Source organism: Pelecanus crispus, chromosome 8 (genome assembly GCF_030463565.1).
Source record: "Pelecanus crispus isolate bPelCri1 chromosome 8, bPelCri1.pri, whole genome shotgun sequence".
In the NCBI taxonomy this organism is placed as follows: Eukaryota; Metazoa; Chordata; class Aves; order Pelecaniformes; family Pelecanidae; genus Pelecanus; species Pelecanus crispus.
The window spans coordinates 41,288,149-41,315,658 of record NC_134650.1 but is presented as its reverse complement, the minus strand read 5'-3'; the positions used below and the strand labels follow the sequence as shown (position 1 = coordinate 41,315,658).

General features: G+C 37.1%; 1 protein-coding gene across 1 annotated transcript in view; it reads left to right on the top strand.

Moving 5' to 3' along the window:
* Positions 1-27,510, top strand: part of ADAMTS18 (ADAM metallopeptidase with thrombospondin type 1 motif 18) — a 79,512-nt gene that overhangs the window by 41,159 nt on the left and 10,843 nt on the right. The window contains exons 10-18 of the mRNA XM_075715219.1: positions 610-763; positions 1,798-1,893; positions 2,868-3,016; positions 8,575-8,747; positions 10,704-10,834; positions 10,970-11,093; positions 12,326-12,570; positions 23,298-23,439; positions 24,964-25,090. Of these exons, the coding sequence (XP_075571334.1) occupies positions 610-763; positions 1,798-1,893; positions 2,868-3,016; positions 8,575-8,747; positions 10,704-10,834; positions 10,970-11,093; positions 12,326-12,570; positions 23,298-23,439; positions 24,964-25,090 (1,341 nt within the window). The remainder of the gene's footprint in view (positions 1-609; positions 764-1,797; positions 1,894-2,867; positions 3,017-8,574; positions 8,748-10,703; positions 10,835-10,969; positions 11,094-12,325; positions 12,571-23,297; positions 23,440-24,963; positions 25,091-27,510) is intronic.

Below are 27,510 nucleotides of genomic sequence, written 5' to 3'. Positions count from 1 at the left end.
GTGACAGGACAAGGAATAATGGATTTAAACTAAAGAAGAATAGATTTAGACTAGACATAAGAAAGAAATTTTTTACAATGAGGGTGGTCAGGCACTGGAACAGGTTGCCCAGAGAGGTAGTGGAAGCCCCATCCCTGGAAACATTCCAGGTCAGGTTGGACGGGGCTCTGAGCAACCTGATCTGGTAAAGCTGTCCCTGCTCACTGCAGGGGGTTTGGGCTAGATGGTCCCTTCCAACCCAAAGCATTCTATGATTCTATCGATTCCTGATTTTGGGAATCCATTTAAGGAAAAGAAGCAGACTAGATCACCTTGCTCTTGGTTACACAGGGATAAAAGGAAGAAAAGAATTTGACATCATTCTTTCTTGTTGCCACAACAGTCCTAAAGCCTGGAAATTCCTGCTTCCTTAAAACTTTGCAGGTCAGGCTACCAACAAGATGTCAAGATCTTTTGGCTCCTGCAAGCAGATATTCTCATTTCAGTGCATGCCTCTAAAGCTAGTTAAAAGTACTGTATACCGTAATATGTGTTTTTGCTGGTCTGTAGCAAATTAAAATATTTTGATATAAAGATCACAGTCATGACTAATATGCATTCTTATTATAGTACAGCTCAAGCTGCCTGCCTGATTGATGAACCTAAGCAAACAGGACAGTATAAATACCCTGACAAACTGCCAGGGCAGATCTATGATGCTGATACCCAGTGCAAATGGCAATTTGGAATGAAAGCAAAACTGTGCAACCTCAGCTTTGTCAAGGTACCTATCGATATACTTTTGAAAAATTAAAATTACATTAGAGAACTGCAGTACACTAAATAAGTACAAGTAATATAGTGTTCTTCAGAGGCCTGGGCTATTTCTCTACCTTATCTTGCTTGGCAATTTGCTTTGAAGGTACTGGCCTCTTTTGAGGAATATCACAATCCCAGGGGAGTTTCAGAAGTAAATGTGTTCTTTCCAGGAGTCATAAAGAGTACAGTTGAATACACAAGACTGATGAGCCCTTGCCTGCTAAGGGAAATTAGCAGGCAGTAGAGTTTTGATCCAAACTTGCATGGGGTGTGGGATGGACTAAGTTTCTTGTGTTTTGGTCCCATTGACAGCAAAGTCTGGAAAAGATCTATAGAGTTATTTTAGAACAATAAAAACGTAACTTATAGTCTTGACTTTGTGAGGAAAGATTAATTTAAATTAACCTGTTACTTTAGTGACTGCTACACTCCGTGCTGATCTCTTCAGAAAAGACATTTTATTAAATAATCTGGAGTGCTCATTCTGAAAATAAGTATTGACGTTTCTTTTACTCCTGTTATTATCCTGGAGTATTTTGATTTTATACTAACCACATTTATGGTGGTTAGTATAACACATTTATGGCAGCTGTGTTTCTTTTACAGCTAATAAACAAAGAGAGTGAACAGCACTGTGAAGAGACTATGTTCCCAGATATCTCCTGTGTTTTAGAAAATCTAACCTCTTCACAGTATTATAGTCACTGTAGACTTGATGAAATTTTAGCCTTGAACTTTTTAACACAGTTTTTGTCCTATTATAGTCTCACACTCAACATAGTTTTAAAAAATAGAGAGTGAAATGGTGCATAAACAAGAAGGCAATATACAGGATATGGCTGTGCTATGAATCTTAAACCCTGGATTTTCTAAATTCAGAAAAGGTTTTATTTATATGGCTTTCAAGGTAGCAAAAGCATGTATCATTTGTTACTCTTTCTAAACACCAGGAAATAATGGGAATTATGAATACTATAGTGAGTACTTTTTTCTTTTCAGGATATATGCAAATCTCTCTGGTGTCACAAAGTGGGTCATAGGTGTGAGACAAAGTTCATGCCAGCCGCGGAAGGAACAGCTTGTGGTATAAGTATGGTAAGTTGTTTTATAAATAGGACAATGTCATTCTAACTTGTTTTCAGACTGTATTGGGTCAAATACCAGCTCCTGTCAAAACCAGTTTTATCCAGATCCCTCCAGGTTTGCTATCATGGACTTCTGGATTGCTCTGTAAAACATTGCATTGTGATACATAGTCAGGACTGGTCCTCACAGCAGCACCTATCTGATGGTAGGAGGGATGCCTCACCCATCGAGCTATGGAATAAGATATATCTGGAAAATCGAAATCAGTAAGAAAATCCATTAATTATAACAGAAGTTAGATCGAGGCTTCAAATTCCACTCTGATACTCCTTACCATTCCTTAAGCCATAATATTTGCTGTACAGACTAAGGCCATCATGTGTGTTATCATCAGTGATCACTAAAAGAGTATGGGTATTTGTTTTAGTTGAATCTTCTAATTTACACTCATCTATAGTTACCCAAAATATTTTCTTTTGCTGTAATGTTTCTTCTAGTAGAATACTGGTTTGATTTTCAAGTTACTGACAAATGTTCTATTTTGGTTTTTCTCTTTGTGCAGCATTTCATAATTGAATGGTAAAAAGCAGAAATTTTAGCAGAATTTTAGCAGGCTATTTTCAAATTATATGGGAAGTTTTGAGGTTCTGACAGCATGGGACCATAAATTAACATGGATTATCTGAGGAAGAGTAAGCCAAAAAGATACTCTCCAAGAGAACAGTTTTGAAAATTTGTACCTCAGAGATCTTCAACTCAGAAGTTGGACAAATTTTAGGACATTACTTATCTATACCATTGTGTGGATCAATGTCCTATTTCAGAGTCCTTGTCCTACCATGAACTATCTCATTGAGTTCAGTGGGTAACCTCATGTTTATTAGGGTTAAGCACTGGAGCTTTTAAACGTGGATTTTTTTCTTTTTTGCATCTACTAGGTACCGCTAACTCTGATGGGATATTTTTTGGCATTCTTTTGGCAGTGGTGTCGAAGAGGACAGTGTGTCAAATATGGTGATCATGGACCCAAGCCTGTAAATGGCCAGTGGTCTGCCTGGTCCGAGTGGTCAGAGTGTACTCGCACTTGTGGAGGTGGGGTCACATATCAAGAAAGACACTGCAACAATCCAAAGTAAGACATAGATGTGAAAAGGTATTATTTTTATACTAACTATTTAAGTTTTTAGAACAACAAAAAAATAACAGAGTCCATTTCTGTAGGGAAATAGTATGTGTAAAAATGTTTCTAAGACCTTTCTTTCATGTCCAATATGACCAGTCAGTAGCTGAAAGTCAGAAATATGTCCTGATACTAGACAGTAGTGGCCGTCTTAAAACTGCTGGAGTACTAGAACACCTACAGCCCAACTTTCTCAATTTATTTTGTGACACTACAGTTTATCAAATACCTGCAGGAGTAACGAAACGCCACACAGACATATTCACACCTAATAATTTAAAAGCAAGGGAAAAAGGTCTTAAAAGCTATTAAGACTTCTGATGAGATCATATTATCCAGCATAATAAACCAAAAATGGTTGTAGACAGATGTCTTCGTATGTTTGTCATGTTCTTTGCATTCTCTTATGTTTCACAAGTCAGAATAAAGGTGCTAAACCCTAGAATTGTATGCTAACTCATGAAATATTGCTGGTATTTTCCTCTAGTTGATGTCTTATCACTGTAAATACTACGATTCCTTACAATACTATTTCAAAGTAGAGGTAAACTGTTATCTCACCAGCATCTTTCCCAAGTACTCAATTCACTTCAACTTACAAGAAAAAAGGACTTCACTGTTTTATTTCATATATAACTTCCACAGGCATAGACAATGTATTCTTCATTGCACACAATAAAAATAGCATTTAAACTGCAGTAATAAAAAACAGAGAAAATATGACACAGTTTATATGAGGCTGTAAAGAAGCCTCACACCTTCTATACAGTGCTGCAGTAATAATATCCACGCTTCATATACTATGTTATAGGAAAATGTGAGTTAGTTAAAATAGTCTTTATTACCCTCATTCGGTCAAGCCAATTTTTGCAGATCCATAGCAGAGCATTTTCTCAACCTTTTCTGTTGTTTCTCAGTGTATTTTGGTAAATAAAATTACTTGGATAGTTTCCTTTATTAAACTATTTAGCAAGAGAATGCAGGGTCTCGATTACACATCATACACGTATTTTGGTCTTCGTACTCTGGTCCCTGTTTTGCCTGCTAAATCTCCATGTATGACATTGTTCTTTGTATTTATTCATAAACCTTCTCTTGCTTGCCCTGTGCGACAGAAGATTGTCCAGCAATTGAAATATTTCAGTTCGGTGTGCTGTTATAACTGATAATGATTTCAAATGGTCTTCAAACAGAAGCTCTTTTGAGGTGAAGGGTGTCTGTTACTGTAGCATTATGTATTTAAAACTTGCATTCAGAGCGATCTGTCTGTTCTAATTAAAGTAAGACTTGATGCAAGACTTGATGTAACCAAGTAAGACTTGATACCAGAACTGGATTGTATATATACTAAATTTAATTTTATTATATTAGTGATAATTCAGTTAGAACAAAGAGAAGATACTATAAATGTCTCTCAGAGTTAGAGTGATGAAATGACAGGACTATAAATAAGCCATCCACACAGCAGTGTACGAATATCCAGGTAGCTGTATTTCCCATCACAGCACTTTTGTATAAATGTGGAATCATTAGAAAAAATGATACTATCCATTTTCAGTGTTACACCACATGGAACGATTTATAATCTAGACACTGTTCATTGTTCACCTCTAGAACTACACATCAACAAAGAATAATGATTCCTTTCTTCCTGAACTTCTGAAATATATTTCAGATGTTTATATATTTCAGTACATATATGTATATTATTTCATATGTAATATATTTATTTCACTTTTACTAATCCAGATTTGTGTAGGAGCTAATGTTTATTTTGTTCAATAGCTTGACAGACGATTTTGGATAGCAAAATTTTGAGAATGACAAAGAATAACATGTATTTCTGTAAAAGATTAGGACAAGGGGTGTGGATCCTGAAGGACTCACTGGACTCTAAAATGAGGTTTTTAATTAAGTAGTCCATTTTTCAAAGCAACTGACTTCTTATGAACCTTGAGGGAGATTTCTAAGTTTCCAGTGATTTTAAAAGTGACACATCTTATTAGGAGCTTAAAGACAGGTGAAGAACACAATTTCAGGCTGCTGCTTATGAAAATCTCATTACCTGTGTTTGCATGTGAAATTCTCCTCTTGCAAATAATATCCAACCGGTTCAATTCCCTTTCTCTTGACAATTTTAAGACAGACCTTGTGACCACACCCAAACAGCTCTGGGTATGGCTTCTGAATTACCACCTCGGTTATGTACGAATTCATACTAACAAACACCTATGGGGGTCATCTGAGAACACAGAACTATGCAGATTTGCTAAAATCATTATGTTTCTGTAAATTGTCACAGTGTAATTTCATGGATCTGGTTTTCATACATGACAACATTTTACAATTGAGGTACTTTTCCAAGATAGAAATAGATTACATAATTTAATAGTTTAGCTGGGAAAGAACCTGAAGAGTGCCTGAGAGTTTTAAATTAATACCTAAATCATATCTACCCACTTCACAATAGTGCATTGTTCAGGAAGAGTAGAATGGAGTTTTAGGCATGTATGCAATCAAAAGACTAAAGCAAAATTGCTTGAACATGTCTTTTTATTCTTATGTGTACAATATTGGTAACACTGATTAAAGACGATGCAGATGTAAACTAATGCAAAGCAATGATGCCATTTAAAATACTAATTAAAAATGAATACTGTGAAAGACCTTACAGACCTTTCAAATTCATGCAGAATAACATAGTCTAGCTTTGTGATGCTATGTTAGTATGGTCATAATATGAGCAGAAATGTTCTCACTTGAATTTAAATGATTACAAAACATGAAAAAAATAGGAGTCCAGAATTTCAGAGTCTCATTTCCTGTGTAATGCATAAAATACTTTCCTTGATTGGATTAATTCCAGGATTTCTCACTCTCTGTGTTGCACTGCAGTGAATATCCATTTTACTTTCAATGTTCATGAAGTCTGTTCTTAAAAGGGCACTGCAGAATTAATTTAAGCTACTCTTGTAGCATTTTAATATTTGAGTCTTATATGAAGTGGAGTATTTACATCTTTGCACTTATACTCCTTTTACAAATCATTCTTTGGAGACTGTTTTTTTGCTGGCCTTTCTGACCAAATTCCTCCCTTTTCCAATTATGCTCAACAAGGCCTCAACTCTAACAGCATCTATTCATGCAGGTATCTTTACCTATACATGCCAGCGCTGGGGAGGTACACAGACGGATGAGAAGTTTAGGCCATATCTGTATTAGGAGCACCGTATCGCTATAGAAATATCGGAATACCCTCTGTGCAAAGTGTTCCATTGTAAGCGCAGTTATACCAACAGAGCTTCTGTAGGCAGTCAAACCAAAAATCTACAGGTGGTATAAATGTCACCAATACAAGCGTGGTTTTGTCAGTGTAGATCATAGTCTTTTCTCAGAAATTTGGTTCTGTAGATCTACATCTAGTTTCCTGTGAATTACTGAACTCTTACTGACATCTTGTTCATAAAAAACGAAGGTGGGGAAGTTTCCATAATTCTCTGGCCAACAGTTTCAGTAATGGGAGTGTACTGTAATATTAAAATGCTGTAACAGAGCTGGGAAACAGAATGCCTCTTTCAGTGCTCCCTTAGTGTGGTGGAATTTTAAACCATCCTCAAATGCAAGACTGTGGCTAGAAATCACAATCTAGCCATAAATAATTCTATTATATTGCTTGTTTGGTGGCACTTACTTGGAAGGAGGTTGCTTCCTATCCTTAGACTAAAGCAGATTTGTTCTCTGGGGCTGAAGGAGGTCAAGAATCATACATGTGCTGAAGCTGTAAAGAAAGTCTGTAGAGAATTGAGTCAGGTCCCAACGGTTTGGCTGCCTTAACTGAAAGCTCTCACCAACTGCACGGTCAACATAAATACTCCCTGACTTCACTGATGTTGCATATCCTCCCTGCCCTTCACAGGCTGAATTGCCACCAACTAAGACCTTCGCCGTTATACCCAGTGTCAGGATAGCTAGTAGGTGACCTCAAGAAAAGTCACTGGAAGCTGGGTTTTGTCCACAACACATTTTGCTGGTGCTTTAACCCAGTTTTAAATAGAGTAGCAGGTGGCCTTCCACCTCCTCCTTTGAAAGACTGTTTTGTAGCCCAGAATTCTGGAAAAGCCAGATATTGTGTACAGTCAAAGCTGATTCAAAACATAAAAACCAAACCCCAGCTTGGTTAGAGGGTTAGACATATGAGGGTTAGAATTCATAATAAAGCAAACAGAAAAAACACCTGGATTTTCTCATCCATGTTGTAACAAGCTGTCTCCATATTACTCCACTCAGATGCATGTCAAAAGAAGGTGCGTGGGACACCTGATATGGAGAATAGTTATAACAGTATTTAGGGATTTAAACAAACAACTCAAATTATACTTGTTGCAACTGTATTTTTTATACTAAATTATTAATTATTATTGTTAGTTAATATGCTATTATTATTCAGTATCTTTTATATTATTCTAATTTTTTTCCTTAATATGTGTGTAACATGGGCAAGCTGTCCACTGAAAGATCACAGCTTGTCTTCCAAGTATGTATGTTCCCTAATTTTTAAAAATCATTATATAAATGTATGCAAGTGCAGCATTGTTACATTTTTTTTTCACTTGATGCAAGAAACAAACGGTTCTTAGAATTTGGTGGTTTGAAGATTTGGCTCAGTACTTGCAGATGAATATCTGAGCATTGTGAAATGGCAAAAATAACATCAGTGAGTTCCTGTCTAGATCCATAAGGAATACAAAAGTGAGTGCATACATTTCTCAGCAGCTTGTGAGACCTCTCAGTTGCTTTACAAAGAGCAAGTCTTACATTTGACATTGTTTCACAGCTGTGTGCATAGACCAAATAGTTAGAAACTATTATTCTGACAACATAAGGTACTAGCAAAGTAACAGAATATGCTCTTTTTGTTCTGGCCAAAATCAAGGGAAATGCCCAGGTAAGGTCTGCTGAAGTGGATGTGACATGTTTAAAGTTCTCCATGAATTCCAACATTTTCCTAAAGCAGGACAAGTGTGCACAGTCCTTGTTTCCCTTGACTGTTTAAAAGCACATTTTTCAAAATGATTTACAAAACAAATGAACAACCAAATGTAATTATTCATTCTGTTTATGTTTGATCAGTGTTATGTTATCCTTTATTAACTCTTATTGTGATAGGTAATTCTTTGCACATGTTCGTTCCTGGGTTACAGCAGAGTAAAAATAGCTATATAACAAGACTGAAACCAGTCAATACAAAATAGCCCTATAAATTTAAATCAGTGAAAAGATGACTCACCTCTAGATGGTTGCATCTTTGCTGAGTTTGCAGTGATCCAAGCAGATAATTCATGGCAACTGCTTTGCTTGGTTTTAGGAACCATGAAAATTAATGGCCCATATAATAAATACTCATCTCCTAAGACAATTCATCCTCTCATTTTCTCTGTTAATACACATGTAACATGCCAATCACACAAAAAGTAGGTTTTGCAAAAGAATTTTTTTTTTCTTTTTTTTAGGCCACAGTATGGTGGCAAATTCTGCCAAGGTTCCAGCCGGATTTATCAACTTTGTAATAATCAGCCATGTCCAGCAAATAGCTTGGACTTCCGTGCCCAGCAGTGTGCAGAATACAACAGCAAGCCCTTCCGGGGATGGTACTACAAATGGAAGCCATATACGAAAGTGGAAGGTAACTATGCCACAGCTCCGAGGGACAAAGGCAATTGCAGAAAGCCAGCTGTAAGCCGTAATTCATCCATATTCTTTGGGCAAATATCACCCTGATGTAAGCAAATAGAAATTCAGTTGGCTTATTGGAGATGTGTTTGCTTTCTAGCATAGTTGTATCCGGCCTCCTGTGTGATACCGCCTGTATGAACATGCAGAATTGATTTTGGTTGTGAATTTAAATCTCTGACCTTAGCATGACTCCCTGGCTGTTGCTACCCCTCTCTTTCATTTTATATTACATATCTGTTGGTGTAAAAACAAAACAAAACAATTTCCATATTTTTCAGCATGGGAAATGTGAGCTCCCACAATAACACTACCAGAATCTTCCTTCCTTTGGAATGTTCTCAGATTTCAAAACGTAACAATAAATCAACCTTTTGACTTTTCTGCTGGTATAGTCCCATGAGAATTGGAAAAACAAACAATGTACTGGCATAAATTTTTTAAAGTCTTTTACTAAGAGATCTTTATAAAGTTCAGGTCTCAATAACTGTTTCTTGTCTTTTGTACAAGCAAAGTTTGTTTTTACTTCACGCATCTTAATTTTGCAAATATTTTTAATCATTATTCATTTTTATCAGATATAACAAATATTTCCTGCAGTTTGAAAGCACAGTTTGTAGCTGCAATTGCTACTACTTGAATGAAAGTGGCTGGATTGTGTCATATTGAGGCTGCTTCATTTAGTACCCGTACAAACTTGCTTTTTTTGATAATAAGTGTATATTTACACACACACGGAACTTTCATTCATAACCTGATTATATTTTCTTCAAAAGACTTTGCAGACATTTTTGTGGCTATTTAGAAACCTATGTCCTATCAGCCACTGTGAACAGAAGAAAGAGGCAATATGGTTCCACAGCACGTAACAATGGAAGTTGTGTAACAGGGAGAATAATGCATCTTGTTTAACAGAAATTAAAGTAGCCTATGCTGGTTTTAAAGATAGGGGCTGCATTTAGTGAAAGAAATAGGAGCTTAAACTTAGGGACAAAGGGCATAATTTTCAAAATCAAGACGTCCCCACATGACTCTGAACTTGAAAATGCCTGTCCTTACTCTCTTAGCTGCTTTTCAAAATCTCCCCCAAGATCTACATTCATAGTCCTGAAAACATGATCTCATTTGCAAAATTGCTACAGATGCTTTGCCTCTGTAGAAAGTACTATTGAAAATCCAGTTGCCTATTAAGAATTAAAGGATACTATTTTGAATCCAGTTTCGTGTTCTTCAAAATTTTGTTATTTGTTGCACTTACTGTTTGTATTAAAATTGCGTATTTCAGCAATTGTGACAGTATTTACAGATTGGTTTTTTCTATGTAGAATTAATCAGCCCTTTATAAGCATAACATACCATCCGTGTATAAAAAGAAACGTGATTGACAATGGTTGGGATTTTTTAGAAGAAAAGTGCTTTTTTTTAGGGGAAAATCTGGCCCCAGTCCTAACTTTCATCCCAACTGATCATTTGTGCCATCTTATATCTTTTTCAAATTTTAACTGAAAATTAAATAAAATTATTACAAACTCCCATTTCCCTTAACAAAAAATGAAATTTGAAACTGTGGACCAGTGGAACTGAAATCAGGGCCACATCAGCAGAGCTAATGCAATGTGCATGTTTTCATACTGGCTTTGAATTCTTAATTCTATGTGTGGATAGTCAAACCCACATGTTCTTTTAAAATAGCATAATACAAGCTACTGTATTTGGCTATATTTCTGCCCATCTTGGGGTCCTCATATGTCACCACACACAATTAATCCTCGTAGCTTGTCATCTAGGATGCAGGAAGAAACAATAGCAGGGTGGTTTTGGTTTTTTTTTTTTTTTTTTTTTTAAACTGTGCTGCAGGTCTGCTAATACTTTCTTGTCTTGTTTTTTGTTGGTTTTTTTTCCCCCCCAGAGGAAGACAGATGTAAATTGTACTGCACAGCTGAAGACTTTGACTTTTTCTTTGCAATGTCCAGCAAAGTGAAGGATGGAACTCTGTGTTCTCCAAATGCATACGATGTTTGCATTGATGGAATATGTGAAGTAAGATAAAAATCAAGTTTCTTACAATCCTAATGTCTATTTTTTAAGTGGGCAATTGTCTCCTTTATGGAAAATGCAGCTGTTTCTTCAAATTCCCTTGTGTCTGAGTCCTTCACTTGTGCCTTTTGGTTGCAGCAAGTAGGGTGTGATCATGGACTTGGTTCCAAAGCTGTATTGGATGCTTGTGGAGTTTGTAAAGGAGATAATTCAACGTGCAAGTTCTTTAAAGGCCAATACTTGATCCAGCACAAAGCTAATGGTAAGGAAAGCTGTTCCACATGATCATCAACTCATTGCTCTTCTCTATCCCCATGTAATATATATGACTCCTTGCTCATTAGGGCAGTGGCTGAAAGTCCAGATGTGAACTGAAAATCACAGGGAGAGTGAGAGGAGAGTTCACATTTCTCCTGTTTCTTGGTTACAAGAAAGCTATGAGCATAAGTCTTGGTTAGTTAATTTGCAAGCATTGCTCTTGTTTCTTAAGCCACATTTTCCCTTTACATGTGAATTTCCTCTTAGAAGAGATTTTAGGATTCAGGCAAATGAAAAAATAGCTGTCAACAGCTCTGACTGGAATGGGACTGTAGAAGATAAAAAAAGCGATACACAGCATAATGCCAAACATGACAGTATTTCCATGTCCATTTTCAAATTAAGTTGACTGGAAGCTGTCCAGCTGATTCAGTGGATGATCCAGCCACTGGGAGCTGGACTTTTCTTTAGTGGACTGTCACAGGCTTCTTGTGAAATAATCTCACTATGCCTCAGTTTCTCAGGCATAAAATGCAGATAATATTTCTTTACCCACAGGGGTATTTTGAGGATCCATTTACTGTTGATCATAAGAGATGTCAATACTACACTAATATACACCAGGAAATTGCTTAGGATATAGTAATACAGAGATACAAATACTACAAAAATAATCTAAACTGAATGCTCTGCGAAATTAGCTGTGTGCAGTGCATGTGGGAGATTGTCAGCAGTGTCTCATCTGACTGTACAATGAGTGCGATTTCTACATGCTCAGAGGGCAATGGGTTACAGCAGGGAGACCCAGTGGTAGACCGGGCTTTGTGAAAGCTCTCTGCATCCCAGTGCATCTCACCTCAAAAACCTTGTCCATGATGGAAGCAGTACCTTCCAACTACTGTAGGGAACTACAGGGAAAACATGGTAAAAGAATTACAGTGAAACCACCATTAGGCTGTTCTGCATTTTTCAAAGGTGAACTTGCTTTTTCTTGTCTTTAATCACAAAGAAAAATTCCAGGAATTGAAATACCTCTGAGTTACTCTGATTACAGGCTGCATATGGGGGTTAAAAACAGAACTGGTTTCTCCGAGTGAAAATGGAGTAACTTTGATGGATCAGAACAGCTGTCTTCAATATCTTTTAAACTCAAAAATTTCAAATTGGCCCAAAAATGATAAGCCATCTCTATCTGCATGACAACTGCAAAAATGTTGCTTACTTCTTTCATTTCAGACTACTATGCCGTGGTCACTATTCCAGCAGGAGCACGCAGTATACAGCTCTACGAAATGCAAATCTCCACCAGCTACCTTGCAGTGCGCAACCTCAGTAAAAAGTATTATCTAACGGGAGACTGGACAATTGACTGGCCAGGAAAGTTCTCTTTTGCTGGAACAGTTTTTGATTATCAACGCTCTTTTAACCATCCAGAGAGTCTATATGCAGCAGGACCGACTAATGAGACGCTGGTCTTTGAAGTAAGCTTTCTTCTGTTTATTCTTCCCTTGATGTCTATTACAGAATTAGTAACGACAGCTTTAGCTCTGCGCTGTAGCTCTCAGCAAGATTAAAGAATAGCACTGAGTCACGATAGTATTCAGACTTAATTGTGTGGTCATGCTAGATTGAAAGGCCTTTCAGCAGTTTATCAAGGTCTGAAGTTTAGTAAACTGTCACAAATGCAGTGAAAAGGAAGGTGCATAAAACACACCATATAGCATTATTTCTCAGTTGCTGCACAATGGTAATAGAGATTATAAACGCATCACATAAATGGTATACAATAAAATTCGGTGATGTAAAAATCAAATCTAACATTATGGCACGGCTTAATGGTAACAGTTTCAAATAACGCTTCTGAAACTGCAGGCACATGTAGCCATTTTTACATCTACCTTGGGACACAGATGGTCACAGTACCACACACAGGCTCCTGTGTAATTTCTGGTGATTCAGTTTTATTGGTGATAGCGTCTAAAATAATGAAGTTTATACATGTTCATCTCCCAGTCAAAGCTGTATCACCTACTCTGTCTGCCAGATGTCTTGTGTTAAAACTACCTTTAGTAGAAAGTAAATTTGTTACTTATATGGTTGTTCCAGTGTCACAATTTTGAAATTGGCCACTAATAGTTCTGTTCTAAGAAAAAATCTCTTTCTGCATTAGGTTACTTTACTACATTTTCTTTTCGAATGGATCAGAACAGCTGAGGGTCAATTTCTGGCTGAATCGCCGAAGTCTTTACTCCCCGTTAGCGACATTAGTTTGCCTGCTTTGTTGGAAAGCTCAAGCAAACCCTTGGCTTTGTAACTCATCTGTTATGTCTGTTTTGATGAATCCTTCCCTGTGAGAAGGAAGGAGCCCTCCCCAGAAGGGATTCAATTCCTTCCCACACCTTCCAGCAATACTCTGGTCAGCTCACTATCAAACGCACAGCTTTCTCTGGCGTGCACTTGGGGAGCATGAGAGCGAGTGCTGCACCCGTTCTCCAAGGCAGCAATCTGCGGTTCTTTGCCCCATCATGTAACGCTGACTGAAAACTGCTCTCTGCAGAAGTTTAGCAGGAGCAGTTAGCTGAGAACTCTGCATCCCATCTCCCTTATGCAGCTTTGTTCTGTTAAACTAAGAAACACAGTAAGTATAGATTGTGACAGGAAATATATTCTTCAAGGATTATTTAAACTTTCACAACCATTCAGTGAAGTTTTTATTTGGAATACTGAAGAGCCTTACTGCTGTTCATACTGATTGAGCAATGTACTTAAACTGTCTTTAAGAACCCCTGACGTTCATGGACCATGAACACATGTTCAAGTATTTAGGATGAACACATGTTTTAGAACGGAGAGTTTGACATGGGCTAAGGGCGTGTATTTTCACAAATTACTGTCACAATTTGCTAATGCCTTTTTAAAACGTCTTTTCTCAGTTGAAGAATTTTCATTTTGGGTATGTATGTTAATAGAGATGCTTTAGTCCCAGGAAGAGGTTGGTCTACAAGTTACAGACATGCTTCTCTGTCTGCAAATCACATCCAAAATAGCCTTACACCAAAGAAACAAGCACACTTACAAATACTATGAAATGTTAAGCTGAACTCTCAGGAATCTTATTTGTCATAATACAAAGTAGATTGAACTGTATTATTATAGAGCTAAAATATGAATAATAAATTGCCTGTAAGATGATTTACTTGGCTGCATATCATGCACATACTTTGTAGAATAAAGATTAAAGAAAAAAATTTTAATGCGAAATAACACTTCTATTTTCATCCTATCAAATTATGCTAACCAGTTTTATTAAGATTTAACATTTAACTGGAGGCTATTGCTCCTATGAGAGCTTATTTAAACTTCCCTTGTATTTTTATTGAAATACCTACACCACTGGCATTGGTAACTAGGGATTCTAATGACTGAAAATGTTACAGCTACGTGTTCCCCAATTATATATATCTATGAGCTGTAGTTAAGACTTTTTTTCCTTTCAATAATTTAAACAACATTCAACAATCTGAATTCTGAAAAAAATGCAAAACTTTCTGTTCAGAGATCTGCATTATTTATGACTTGCCGATAAGTAAGCAGCAAAAATGCCAATGAAAACTAAAGAAATGTGCTTTTATGAGAAAACACACATATTCCTGAAGATCTGTTTGCAGCAGTAATAATGAAACAAATCCTACTTCAACTATAAATACCAGAAACTCATAGAAGGCTGAAAAAAGGAATGTTTAAGCATACTGCATTGTAGCTTTGTTTTTATCTCATCTGTAACTTTCAAAGCAGCATACAAAAAAAGTTCTGCCAGCAATTTTTTATCCAATTAAGTCGATTTTCAGTAAGATAAGGCTTTCCAGGGTTTGGGCCTCAACTTCTTCCTGTAATGTTTAGGTACCTTTTTCTTCAATTTTTAATTAGGTTGTATTCAAAAGAAATTTAATACTTATTTTCTAGATTAGGTTTTTTTCCAGAAGAATTCAGTGCAAGCCCTTGTAAAAATGCACACTGCATGTATTGAGAAATTGAACAAATTGCATGCATAAATACAGGAAATTTTATTATTCAGGTGGGCAGAAAATATAAGGTTTTGTAGGTGTATTTATTGCCATTGCACTATGATCTGAAAGAGAGATTAACACAGCTTGTGCCTATTTAATTTTGTAGTCATAGTTTTGCTAGACATTTGTGTGGCGACTCAAACGGTCCAGGGTTTCGATTGTGTTTCTGAATGCAAACCAGCCTGCATGTATCCAGAAAGCTCAGGTTACGCACCTCCTCTGAGCAACATTCACAGGAGAGGATGGGACCAGTGCTCTCCAGGTATGGGTCCAGACAGGTCTGGCAAGTCTGTGCTCGAGGCAATCACTTCCTTTGAAATGCAGTCATTCTCCAAAATATTTTCTTGAAAGAGACATCTGAAGCATGTATTAAGAGAGAAGGAGGAAGCCCAAGTAAGAAAAAAAATCTTAAAATTCCCTGTTGTCTCGCATATCACAAGTTCAGCCTTGCAGTTCTACGAAATGTTTTGTATTTATATCTTACTGTACAGTATGTTCCTATGCATCTATTTTTCTGTCAGGTTTTTCAACAGTTCAGCTGAGCATGGATCGTTTAATCAGACTTTGCAGTCCTAAATACTGTTCAAAAATGCTTAAGAGACAAGAAAAAGACTGATAGAAGTGCTTTTCTTATTTACTTTGGAATTTCGCAGAAAAATAAATACATATATATGTATATTTACATATACGTATGTAATTATGGGAATGACTCATACCAAAGAAGACAAAGGGCAGTGAATGTGTAATTTAACTGGGTTGTGGGACAAAAAATACAAACTATAGCGGTCAAATATTATTTTCTGAGGAGGAAGAGAACATTGTGAGATGAATGTGGTATTAAATGTGTAGGACTAGTATTTCCTGAGCACAACTACTGAAAGTGTAAATGCATGATAAGATTGTAGAATTCATCAGAACCCTTTCTGGATTGTTCAAGAATTAATTTCACAGATGGAGGGAAAGCAAAAACCAGCATACCAGTGCCCTTCAGAATTTGTGTATCTGTAGCCTTCTGAAGTTAGAATTATTGATACTTCAGTGATTGTGGGTTTGTAGAAACCAATAAAAGCTGAAATAAAAAATATTCATGGATTCAGAAGGCAGTTCCCGAAATGGTCAGATTCAGGTTAGATGAAATAACAGACAATGGTCAAAGGGGTAGAAATATGATAGTTAAATGATAATCTAGGATCAAAAATTAATACCAGGTTTTAAAAATAAGGTTTCTGTAGGGTAATTGTCTCATCTTAAATGAAAACATGCTGGAATTTTTTTTTTTAACGTAGTTGAATATATTCAGCTCATTTATCTTTCATTTGGTTATAGGTAATCTAAGGTCAGCACTTTCAATTTAAAGACCTTGTCAGTGTTCTTCTGTTAACTGAAAAATACTTAACTTGAGGAGAAACAAACAGTAAATTCATCATTCATTTATCTAGCTCTGCGAAAAAGGGCTGCCAGCGGGCACCACTAGCTGCTGAAAATACATTCCAGAAGAGGCTAGCAGAGCACAAGGGACATTGCCATCACAGGGCTCTATCAATACAGAACACGTGTGAGGTTCACTTGTGACATCCATTTGTTGAAATATTCAGTCACCCTCCACGACTGACTTGAATTACGGCAAAGATTCTGAAAGGGCAAAAGATACGGAACTGTTATGTGGGCATGAAAAGTATTGCATGACCCAAGGCTGATAAACTAACTTAAAACCATGAGAATTTAGTAATTTTGTTTTTCCATTCTATCAATAGAGAGATGAAGAATCGACTGATTTGAGAAGTCAAATACAATTTGAGAAAGCACTGTAAAGTTTTTCAGGACGAGACAGGATCAGTATCCTCACTGAAATTTACCTGAAACTTGGTGAAATATTGAATCAAGAAATTGTGAAATCTTTGTAAGAAAAGATAGTTTATTTCGACAACAATAAGTAACAGATGGAAAGGATGCTTTGCAAACAGGCAGACATTCACAGGAAGAGAAGGTGAATGGAGCTTCAAGGCAGGAATATGTCTAATTAAAACCAGTAAATCACTTCCTCGTTATCAACAGGGGAAAAAACGAGAAAGGAGGCCAGGTGGAATGACTTTACTGATGATCTAGCTGCCACTGGGAGAAAGCCAAGTTGCAGTTATAAAGCATTACATTTATTATTAGCTACTAGATGATAAATTTGTACTGATTTCCCTTACAGAGAAGCTGTAAGCTGTAAGCTAAAGAGCGCTAAGATGTGCTTATAAGATACAGATGTTGATTCAATACAATGGATAAAAGGGTTCTCCTTCAGTGAGGAGAGATTAGCTGGACAGTATCCCTGAAGGTTGTACATTTAGCATGTGAACAGTAAAAAAATGGAGACACAATAACAACAGAAGATAAATTTGAAACAGCTGAAGTAGAAATGAGATCATACAGGACCTTTCAAGGATCCTTTTTTTTTTTTTTTTTTTTTCATTTTAATGACCTTAGTGGACTTTCTGGAAAAACAATAGTTTGTCATAAGCTTTTAGTTAGGATTATGTTTAAAGAGACTGTAGAAATACTGAAGAGAGAAAACCCCTTTTGTTTTAAGGTTTGGTTTAAGTAACCAATGGGTAATTCTTCCTTGACTGGTGCTTTCCAAACAGGTGCTCGCTCACTTTCCTTTGAAACTCAGGCTGTTAGCCACTGTCAAGGATCCCATCCAGTAACTGCCCATTCAAGAGAACCATCCTGTTTTAAAACTTGTTTTAAACAGTTTTCCACCAGCATCATATGCTGCATCCTTAGATTTATCCTACTGAAACCAGAGTAAATTCATAAAAGTCAACAGAATTAATCTTGATTGAACAGAGAAATCAGAATCTGGCTTAGGACATTGGATTTACGATCTTTATTAAACAGCATGTAGATTCACAGTGGATGAAAACTGCAGGTCTCGCAAGCATAACACAGCCAGGCACCAGACTTCCACGCAGACAAATGCCTCCATCTGCCCTTACTGGTGTAATTGGTGGCTCACTGCAGATAGCTTACTCCGTGACATCCACCTAAAGAAATTATCAAATACTTACAAAGCACGGGAGTGACCCAGGAAATGTAGATGCAATTTGAAGACTCAGATCAAAGCTACCATGTATGCTGGGGTTCAAAGTTTGGGCTCATGCCCATTTTGTAAATTATGCCCATGCAGAATGAGGAAAGATGAAAATACATGAAGCACATATGGTAAACGGTAGCTATTCCTTTACCTGGCTTTTGCGCTGTGCTCAGCTTCACTCTGTAAGTGATTTGTAAATGTCTATTAGTCCTTCACAGAGATAATGAGTCTCTTTTTTTCAGCTTGTTACATGCCAGGTATTAGTATGCTTTCCTATATATTGGCCAGAATATTGTGGAAGAAAGAGGAATTTATCTTGTGTAAATTAATCTCTACTAATTCGGTGTGTTGCAAGTAACTTCACATAGACATCATACAGTAAAAAACACCTGAAAAGCAGAGTCAATCATAACAAAGCGATGTTGATAGGGTCTTTAAAAATTTGACCTGCAAAATGGACTATTGTATTGGAAACTTAGGATAGCCATGGGAAAACAAAATGATCTCAAAGGAGCAGATGCACAGCTAGCTTAGAAAATTTATTGGTTTAGCTTTGAAATCAAAATTAGCAGCAAAAGGAAAAGGTTCTTTACTCAGGAGAATTGAATTTATCCATTGTTTTAACATTCTGTGCCCTAAGCAAAAGCCACAGTTCTTTTTCTTCAGAATAGATCTGGCAGATTCCAGCCGTAGAGTCTGTGGTTTTCAAACTCAAGAAGCTGTAAATTTTATAACTCTGCGCCCCGCGGTCAGAGCTGCTGAGTGTTGTGTCTGAAGTCAGGTGGTTGGTGTGTTAAAGGTAGACATTAAACAGTTCTGTTGAGGAACTGGAAATGTTTAAGGAGATTGTTTGCCAGCTGTAAATTTGGGAGCAAATGCCAGTTGGCTGAAAAGATGCTGGAATGCATCCAGTTAAGTAGACTAGCACTGGAGGTCTTTCCAAATTTGTAGGTCTGATAACTTGGCTGTATATGCAGACTTCAGTTATTGGGTTGTTAAGGAAGGGCTTTATAATGAATGTTTGAAAATACGATAGAAAACTTTTTATATGCTCATTACTTTGGCAAAATTGCAACTTTGCAATAGTATTGCATTCCTGATGAAAACTTGGTTGAACATTATATGTTGTGTACTCTTTTTCAGCTGCGTGCCAGGGACTGTAAAGTAGACGGTTTTGTGCCCTGGAATATTTTGTCTCCAATACTTTTCCAGAGTTTGATTTTGCCCTTTTTCTGCGTAGCCAGGATGACACAGGAGGAGAGACCTGCCTGCGATGCAGCTCTTGCTTTGTAAACGTTCCCTCTTGCATTCTGCTGGGTGGGAAGGGGCTCTAGCTTTGGTTGCTGCCCAGGGAACAGAAGGGACATTCACTTCATCCGCCTGTGATAACTGTGTCTACTTTCCGATGTGCGAGAAGGGGGCGTAGCCCAAGGTCTTAAAATGCGTATGGCCCAGCGTGCCTGGTGTGCAGGATTTACCCTACAAGGCACTCACTCAGCTGGAGGTTGCGAGTTTCTTACATCATCGTGTGGTGGTTCTCTGAAGTGATAGATACTAACATGTCTTGTTCTGACTCGCCCGAGATCATTTCCTCTTCACTCCCTTCACTCTGTTGAAGCACCAGGAGAATATTGCTCTAACAGGAGTAAAACTGGTTGCCACTTCTATCTTCTCATCCTTGCTCTTTCGTATTCTGAATTCTGTTGTTCAAGATGCATTTGTTCTGTTTCTTGCCTCTACTATCACAAAGTAAAGAGCACTTTCAAAAGACAAGTGGTCAGCCTAATACCTCAAGATATTTTTATTAGAAAAGTTTTAAGCTTTACTGGTTTTTTTGGCCACTGACATAGCACAGTTTTATGACAGTTGTCAGAATCAAATGAGACGAGGGCTAACCCTTACACAAGGTCTTGAGGTATGGACAAAACCTCCTCCTCTTTTGACATATGACTTACTAAAAGGCCAGATAGAATTTCACCCTCTGCACTTGAAGGAACACAGAGCACCTACTGAAATGGGAGAAAGTGCATCCTCATAGGACCATGAAAGAGGAAATCTGACTTTGACTGTTCATACATTAGCCAGATCTTTTCTAACAGAAGAAGAAAATAAAGCTACTCTCTGAAATTGTTTCTGGCTGCCTAAGATGCTGAGATCTGTGCTAATACCTTGGACTCGTAGGACCTTCCAATGACTAAAAGCAAATTAAAGCATTTTGAAGTCTGGTTTGTAAGAAGAACCAGGAAAGGAATTGTATTTATTCCTTTAGAATTAAGGATAATAAAAGAATAGTTTTCCAGGGCTCAATTCTTATTAGGGTTAATGCACCCTATTTTCTTCTGAAGCACATGTTCTGAAATTTTACACATTAGGTATTTGTCTCAGTTTGTCCTTAAGAGGAGAGCAGAGTGAACACATATTATTGCAGCTTGTTTTTCTAGAAACTCTAATGTCCATGGACTTGTGGTTCAAGATTCAAAGTGACTGTGGAACAGCTGTTTTGACAGAGTTGGACTTCTTGCTATCAGCAGTCATACAGGTTTCTAAAAGTAAAAATTTATATAGAAGAGATATATCATCTGAAGATGCTGTTAAATCTTATAAAACATATAAATCTTACAAATCTTATATTTACATCAAATAGTGATGAAAAGTCAAGGAAAAAAGAAAGGTCCTGAGAAACGTTACACTGGTAATGGTTTGAATAGAGCATAGCAAATAGGGCACAGACCCACACACTGATGAATGAGCATAAAGTAGAATATAGAAACTTTGTAATACGCCCATTAGTGAGCACCACGTGCTGTGAGCGCTGAACATGGTAGAGGCTTTCTGGAAAGACAGTACGAGAGCCAGAGCTTGAGAGTGCATCTGTGCAGGCCAGCGTGAAGTTGCACAGCAGTCTCAATTCTAATGCTTCCTAATTTCACAGTGTTTGATTTTAATCCTGTTCTTGTAAAATAGTTGTGATATACACATACATATATGACGCACCCCTAAAGCAGATATAGCAGTAGTATTTCTATCCAGAATATTCAGTAAAAACAGACAGGTCAGTAATCACTCTCAGATCTGTTTCTTCCGTAATCTCACAGGTATTCTAAGGTGCTAATTAATTAAGCTTGGATGGGTGAGATGAAAACTTTCACATGAAATATTTTAATTTACCTGTGCTGGAGGTCCTTCTAATCTGAATCTTCCAATGAGAAGGCACGTAGTCTCCACTTCTTTTGGAAGTATTTTGCCTTTTAGAGTCCTAATTGCCATATTCTCAGTTTGGATCATTATAAAGGTTCACTGACTGAAATAAAATCTTGGCTACTGAGAATGGAAAACATAGCATCCGTTTTTCTTTCTTCTAGAAAAGTAAACAGTATGCAGTCCACATCCTTCATGTGTTCAACATTATTGAGCTGGAGGTCATGTAAATTTGGTCTGAATTTTCACTGTCATGGGCAATTTCTGTTTTCCAATAGGTACATTTTCAGAATATTTTAAAACCCTTGGCTACATTTCAAAATGTTATTATATTTCGTGGTCTTAAATGACATAAATGGAAGTTTGTTGCTATTTTATGAAACCAGTCTATACAGACATCAGTTCTACCTACGTGGATTGCTTAAGCACTCAGGTTAGACATCATGTGAACTTAACTGATATTTTATTAATATTTTGAATGGTAATCATTAACATAGACTGAAATTGTACTTGAAATGCTAGTGCTTATCAAAAAGCATATTTAGGAACTGAGATTAATTGCACCTGCTCTTCATATTACTATGATCAGGTCCATACTGGTGAAGAATTAAAACTTAGTAGAGCTCTGTAACTGTAAACACTTGCACTTTTTCTATTAAGGACGAATATAAATGCACTTTGCTGCCAAGAATAGTTTCTAAATGTTGTTAAGCAGAAATTTCTCCCCAAATTTAGGTATGTGTCAGATGTTCGTGCATCTTGCATTGATTATAATTCAGACTTGAAATGAATACAGTGAATTTTAGAAAGTTGCCTACATGAAAACTGCAATATAATTCACTACTAAAACAGTACACCCTCGAGAGCTAGGCTCCCTGAGTTAAATGACAAAGATTGTTATTATAGTCAGTAATCACACTTTCTATAAATTTTCTAACACATTATGCTAAAATCATGGATAAAAGATTTTTTCCAATCCTTTTTCCCTTGTAGACACCCAGGGATGGGTCCTCTCCTGGACTGAAGCTTTATCAGCTTCAATCATCATGAGAAAAATACCAGCTGAGGATCTTCCAAACAAAATTTATCACCAGTCCACATAGAAAAAATTTTTTACAAGAAGAAAAAAAAAGAAAAATCTATTTTGTACCCTCAGCCTCAAGAACTGAGGAAGCCATCTCTAGCCACCTCTGTTCCCCAGTCCCCACACAGCTATGCTGCTGCTTTGCTCAAGCTTCTTTCAGTGAAGCATTTGAGTCCTGCTTACTTAATGGGCAAAGGCTTTTTCATTCATAGAAGGCATTATGGAAGGATCAGCTAGCCTGGACTTTGCTTACTAAAAGAGAGGAAATTTCTCCCACCCCCAAATTGTTAATCTGCACTGCCACAGGCAAACTCCAGCACCTGCCAGCGAGCCCCCCGGGAACGCAGGGACCCACTTAAGGGCCAGTCACAGGAGCAGAGCACCGAGAGCTGGGGCAGGGGTGGCGACTAATACTGCATTGCCAGAAGTCTTTGGATGATATTTCACATCTACTGAAGGCATTTCTGCTTCACCAATCCAGTCAAATGCCTTCTGATTTAAAGGCGCGTCATGCTGAACCGCGCATTTCCGCACTCTTCTGTTACATGCCCTGCAGGTGTTAGTCCAAGCAAATGCTTTGCTGTTTAGGAATTACTTTGATGGGTTTATCGAAAAATTAGGTCTCCTGAAAATTCTTTCACAAACATGGTGTGTATAAATATATTATGTGTGTATCAAGTTTAGTTCATCTTCCTTCAGAATGACAGAATCCTTTTCTGTTTTTTTACCCCCTTCCCTTTTATTTTTTTTAAACAAACCCCAAATACCCCTCTATAGATCCTGTTACAAGGCAAAAATCCTGGGATTGCTTGGGAATATACATTTTCCAAAACCAACAATGAAAACAAGACATCTGTCAAAAAACATAGCTACTCCTGGGTGACGGTGCAGTCAGAGTGCTCAGCTACTTGTGGTGGTGGTAGGTAACTTTCCAATTGCCAGTCCTCTTCTTTTTCATTTTTTCAAAGCACCTCAAACTTTTCAACTGCCTTCAATTTTGCAAATGTGTATCAATTCATACAAGGGGTTACACTGAACACCTGGTCCTTATTTTTTTATCTGACAACTTATAACATAGATGAAATACCTTCATACTTCCTTCACAGTAAAAAAAAAAAAAATCATGTCAGTCTCAATTCATGTCAGTCTTTTTTCTTTAGATCAATCCATATGCATATGATATCTGCTGTTGAAGTAATGTGGGAATTAAATATGTGCTTTCTGATGTTGTAATTTGGGAACATAGAAAGATACCAAATAATGAGTAAAATTTATCTTATCTGTAGAGAGTAATTGAAGACTAAAATATTATCAAGACCTTTACTGACAGCTGCCCCTGATCTTCTCACTATTTAATTACAAATATTTGAGTTCTGCCAGGTCGAAGTCTGAAATTCTATATAAGCTAAGCATTTCTTATTACCATATTCCTCTAGGTATTTGCTTTGCACAGACCATCTATTTGTTTTTCTAAATCCTGGATGTTCTCTCAGTGAAAGTAATTCTGAGATGTAATGAAAGCACAAAACTGGCATATGGGAAGTGCTGCAAAAAAGAGTTGAGAATTAAAACTTTAGTGGCCTTTAAATTGGAACTGGGTCATATTAATAAGACTAAATGATGCAGTTGTCTTCAATACTAAAGAATAGGACCAGGTGACCAAGGAAATGCCATGTTATGCTCCTGTATTGGCAAAAAAGTCCAGGGGAAATTCAGGCATATCTTGCTAGTGTGTTGTCAGACTTCACAGCATCTCAGTAGAACGTTTATGGAAGAAAGACCCACCAGGAGCACTGCAGACATAAAATATGACGACTGTATTTTTATGTATTTGCTTCCCTTTAAAACAAATGAAGGTTGCAGCATGGATATAAAGATGATGGAAAGAACCATGTTTCCAAATTTGACTTGCTGTGCCCAATGAACCATGTGTGAGGTGAATGATACATCTCGATTAAAAAATAAATCTATAAAATCACTTCATCTCTTAAGGCATTTGTAGTCTTCTCTGTAATGTGTCCTGATGTTGACACTAGATAGAGTTTAGGTACAGGAACCTGCAGGATTCTGAAGTCTGTAAAGACATACAGTAAAAAGTTGCAAAATGTTTTGTTGCAGTTTGCAAGCGCACGAGGAGAGCTCTAAGCAGGCACTTCTAGTTTCTGCAGGGAATTAGGATTTGAAGAATTACTAATTTTTGCTGGGGGAAGATTCAGCAAATACGCTGTTTATAGCTAAAATGTTTCATCTGACTTCAATAGTACCTGTGTTACAGAGAAGGAAATTAATGTTAAATCACGTTGCCAGATTAAAACCTATTTTATTTAGTTCAAGTCAGTGGAATTGTACCAAGGATAAGCTTGGACTTGTTTAGTTAAAATTCTTCCTCTTATATTTTGGGTAAACGTTTATTTTACTGTATTTTTTTCTAATACTTCCACAGGACACATTACAGCAAAAGCAATTTGTTTAGAAGATCATCGTACACGAGTTAATTCCTCCTTTTGTGGCCCAAGGACGAAGCCTTTAGCAGAAACAAAACTATGCAATACTAATCCCTGTCCAGCATAGTAAGTTCTCTTTATTTTTGTACCTTTTTGCTGTGCCTTATGCCTGAGTTTGCCACGAAAGAAGTCTTTTCTGATAGGCACGCAGAATTGTATAGCCTGCTAGATGAACCCGCTTTTATTCTGTAACGTAAACCAGTAATTGTTTAAAAATGTTAGTTGTGTAGGCTTCTGCCCAATGATAATAGAAGCGGTATTTCTAATGTTGCTAAGCAAGACCTCCTGAGGATTGCTTGTAGCTCTGTCACCATGCTGGGGTTAGCTATGTGACACTGAGTAAATCTAAGTTACTTAGAGGCCTGTTCTGCCACCTTTACTCACCTTGAATCAATAAGACCATTTCCTGAGTAAAGTGCTACTCCCCATGTGGAAGCTTGGCCCCATGACTCAGATTCCACATATTAGATTAGGTTAAAAGAATCTTGTGAAGCGTAATTAGTGATTTTTGGACAAAATGTCCCACAGAGTATTATGATACCAAGACGACGACTATCTAAACCAAATAAATCATCAGCAATGCTCCTGGTGCCCACAAAAATAAATATGAAGACACTGCCTATGTGAACAATCTTATTTTCTAAAAGACATAAGAAAGGTGCGATGCAAAGGAAGACATTGACATATAGATAAGCATTTAGAAACCAGCTGGTCTAAATCAATAGAGCTCCTTTAAAAACAAGGGAGTTACACTGATTTATAGTAGCTGTAATAGGGGTGCTTTGGAAAAAAAAATGTTGTGTGCTCATATAATTAAACACAGTACTATGTGGCTTAGAATATAAATGGGTAGATTTAAGGACACACTGGCCATCTTTCTTCGCCTGTTTTTTTTTTCACTTTTGGATCCCTGACTTTGCAACCTTAGCATTATTTTAATTTTATACTAAAGATCCGAAAAGCTGTACTACGTTGGACAAGACATTTTGACTTCCAGAACAGGAGATTTTCTAAAGCAATTATGTTGAAAAAATGGAAGAATATTTCAGTGGGAAATAAAGACAGCTGAAGATTCACTGAAGCACACAGGCAGCAGAAGGCAGAGGAAATGGAGGAAAGCTCTAGACCTGGTGTCATCTGCTGGTTTTACTCTGCGGTGATAAAAGCAATGGGCGGTAAAAGCAATTGGCTAAGCCCACTCCCATACTTCATAAAATAAGACGTTTCATGAAGTTTAATAGGAAGCATTTCTCATTTCCCCCAGTCCAGAAGAGGATGATGGGGCAAAGCAAAAGATCTGTATATTCTGCAGTGGCTTTGTTTTTACTTAAAAATCCACAGTTTGCAATATGTTGAACATACTAAAAAATAGTCCAGTAATAGTTTGGCATTTCCTGCAAAATTTAAAGATTACAACAGAGTACGCAAAATCCAAATGGCAAATTACACACTATGACCACAAAACGATAGAGATAAGGTTTAAATAATGGTAACATGTGACATGAGAGCCCCGTGTTTCTGCTTCAGCAGTTTCTTCAGATTGCGTTTAGCCACATGATTTTCTCAATACCAATTTTAAGTAATCATTGTAGCCAAACGCAATCTTTTCATATACTACTTATCTTCTGCCAGAACTATTTTTATCCAGTGAACTCAGTATCATGTACACAGAAGTGTATTGTCTATGATGTTCCCAGGAGTCTTTTTAAGCTGCTTATGCTTACCTTCGTTTTGACATGGCATTGTTATGCTGCAAAGCTTCACCAAAATTGTATTAATTTCTATTGCGCACACACAAAATTTCCATTTCTGTTAACCAGAGATCCTGATGTATTTTGAACACCCACTGACATACCTATCACTGAAAATGCTGAATATCCATTTTGACATGCAGTGCGATGTTTTCATGCTGAAATTGCTCTGATATTCTTAGATTTACTGCTTTAAAGCACAATGAATGACTTGAACCCTAAAAAGAGTACAAAATTAAAAACCGTAAAAGCCCCAAGCCACCTCTAGGGAAAAAGAATTCAACTCACTAATTAATTACTTTTAAAATCCTTTGGATGTATTAATGTTTGGAGGATCTACATGTAGGACCATGTCTTAAATTAACAGATTGCCATTCAGCTGAGTGAAACTATGCCAGAATATCTCTGCTGAGCAATCTGCCCAGAAAGTCACAGCATGTAATATTTCCCATAAATCCGAGACTGCCAACATCAAAAAATGTAGTATTAATAAATACCATGGCGGAAACAAAGAATGCTTAATAGCCAGCAAATAAAGCAAAACCAAATACGGTAGACATAATAGGGAGGGGAAGGAGGTGAATAACAGATGAGATACAAGCATGTCAGTTTTGTGACATAAAAGAGGCTCCGGACTTATAAAGGTCCGTGAGGAATAAGTACTGCATAAGAACAAAGACTTATTAGTCTGAGCAGGAACAAACTACTGTCCCAACAGTAAGAACACAGAAAGGC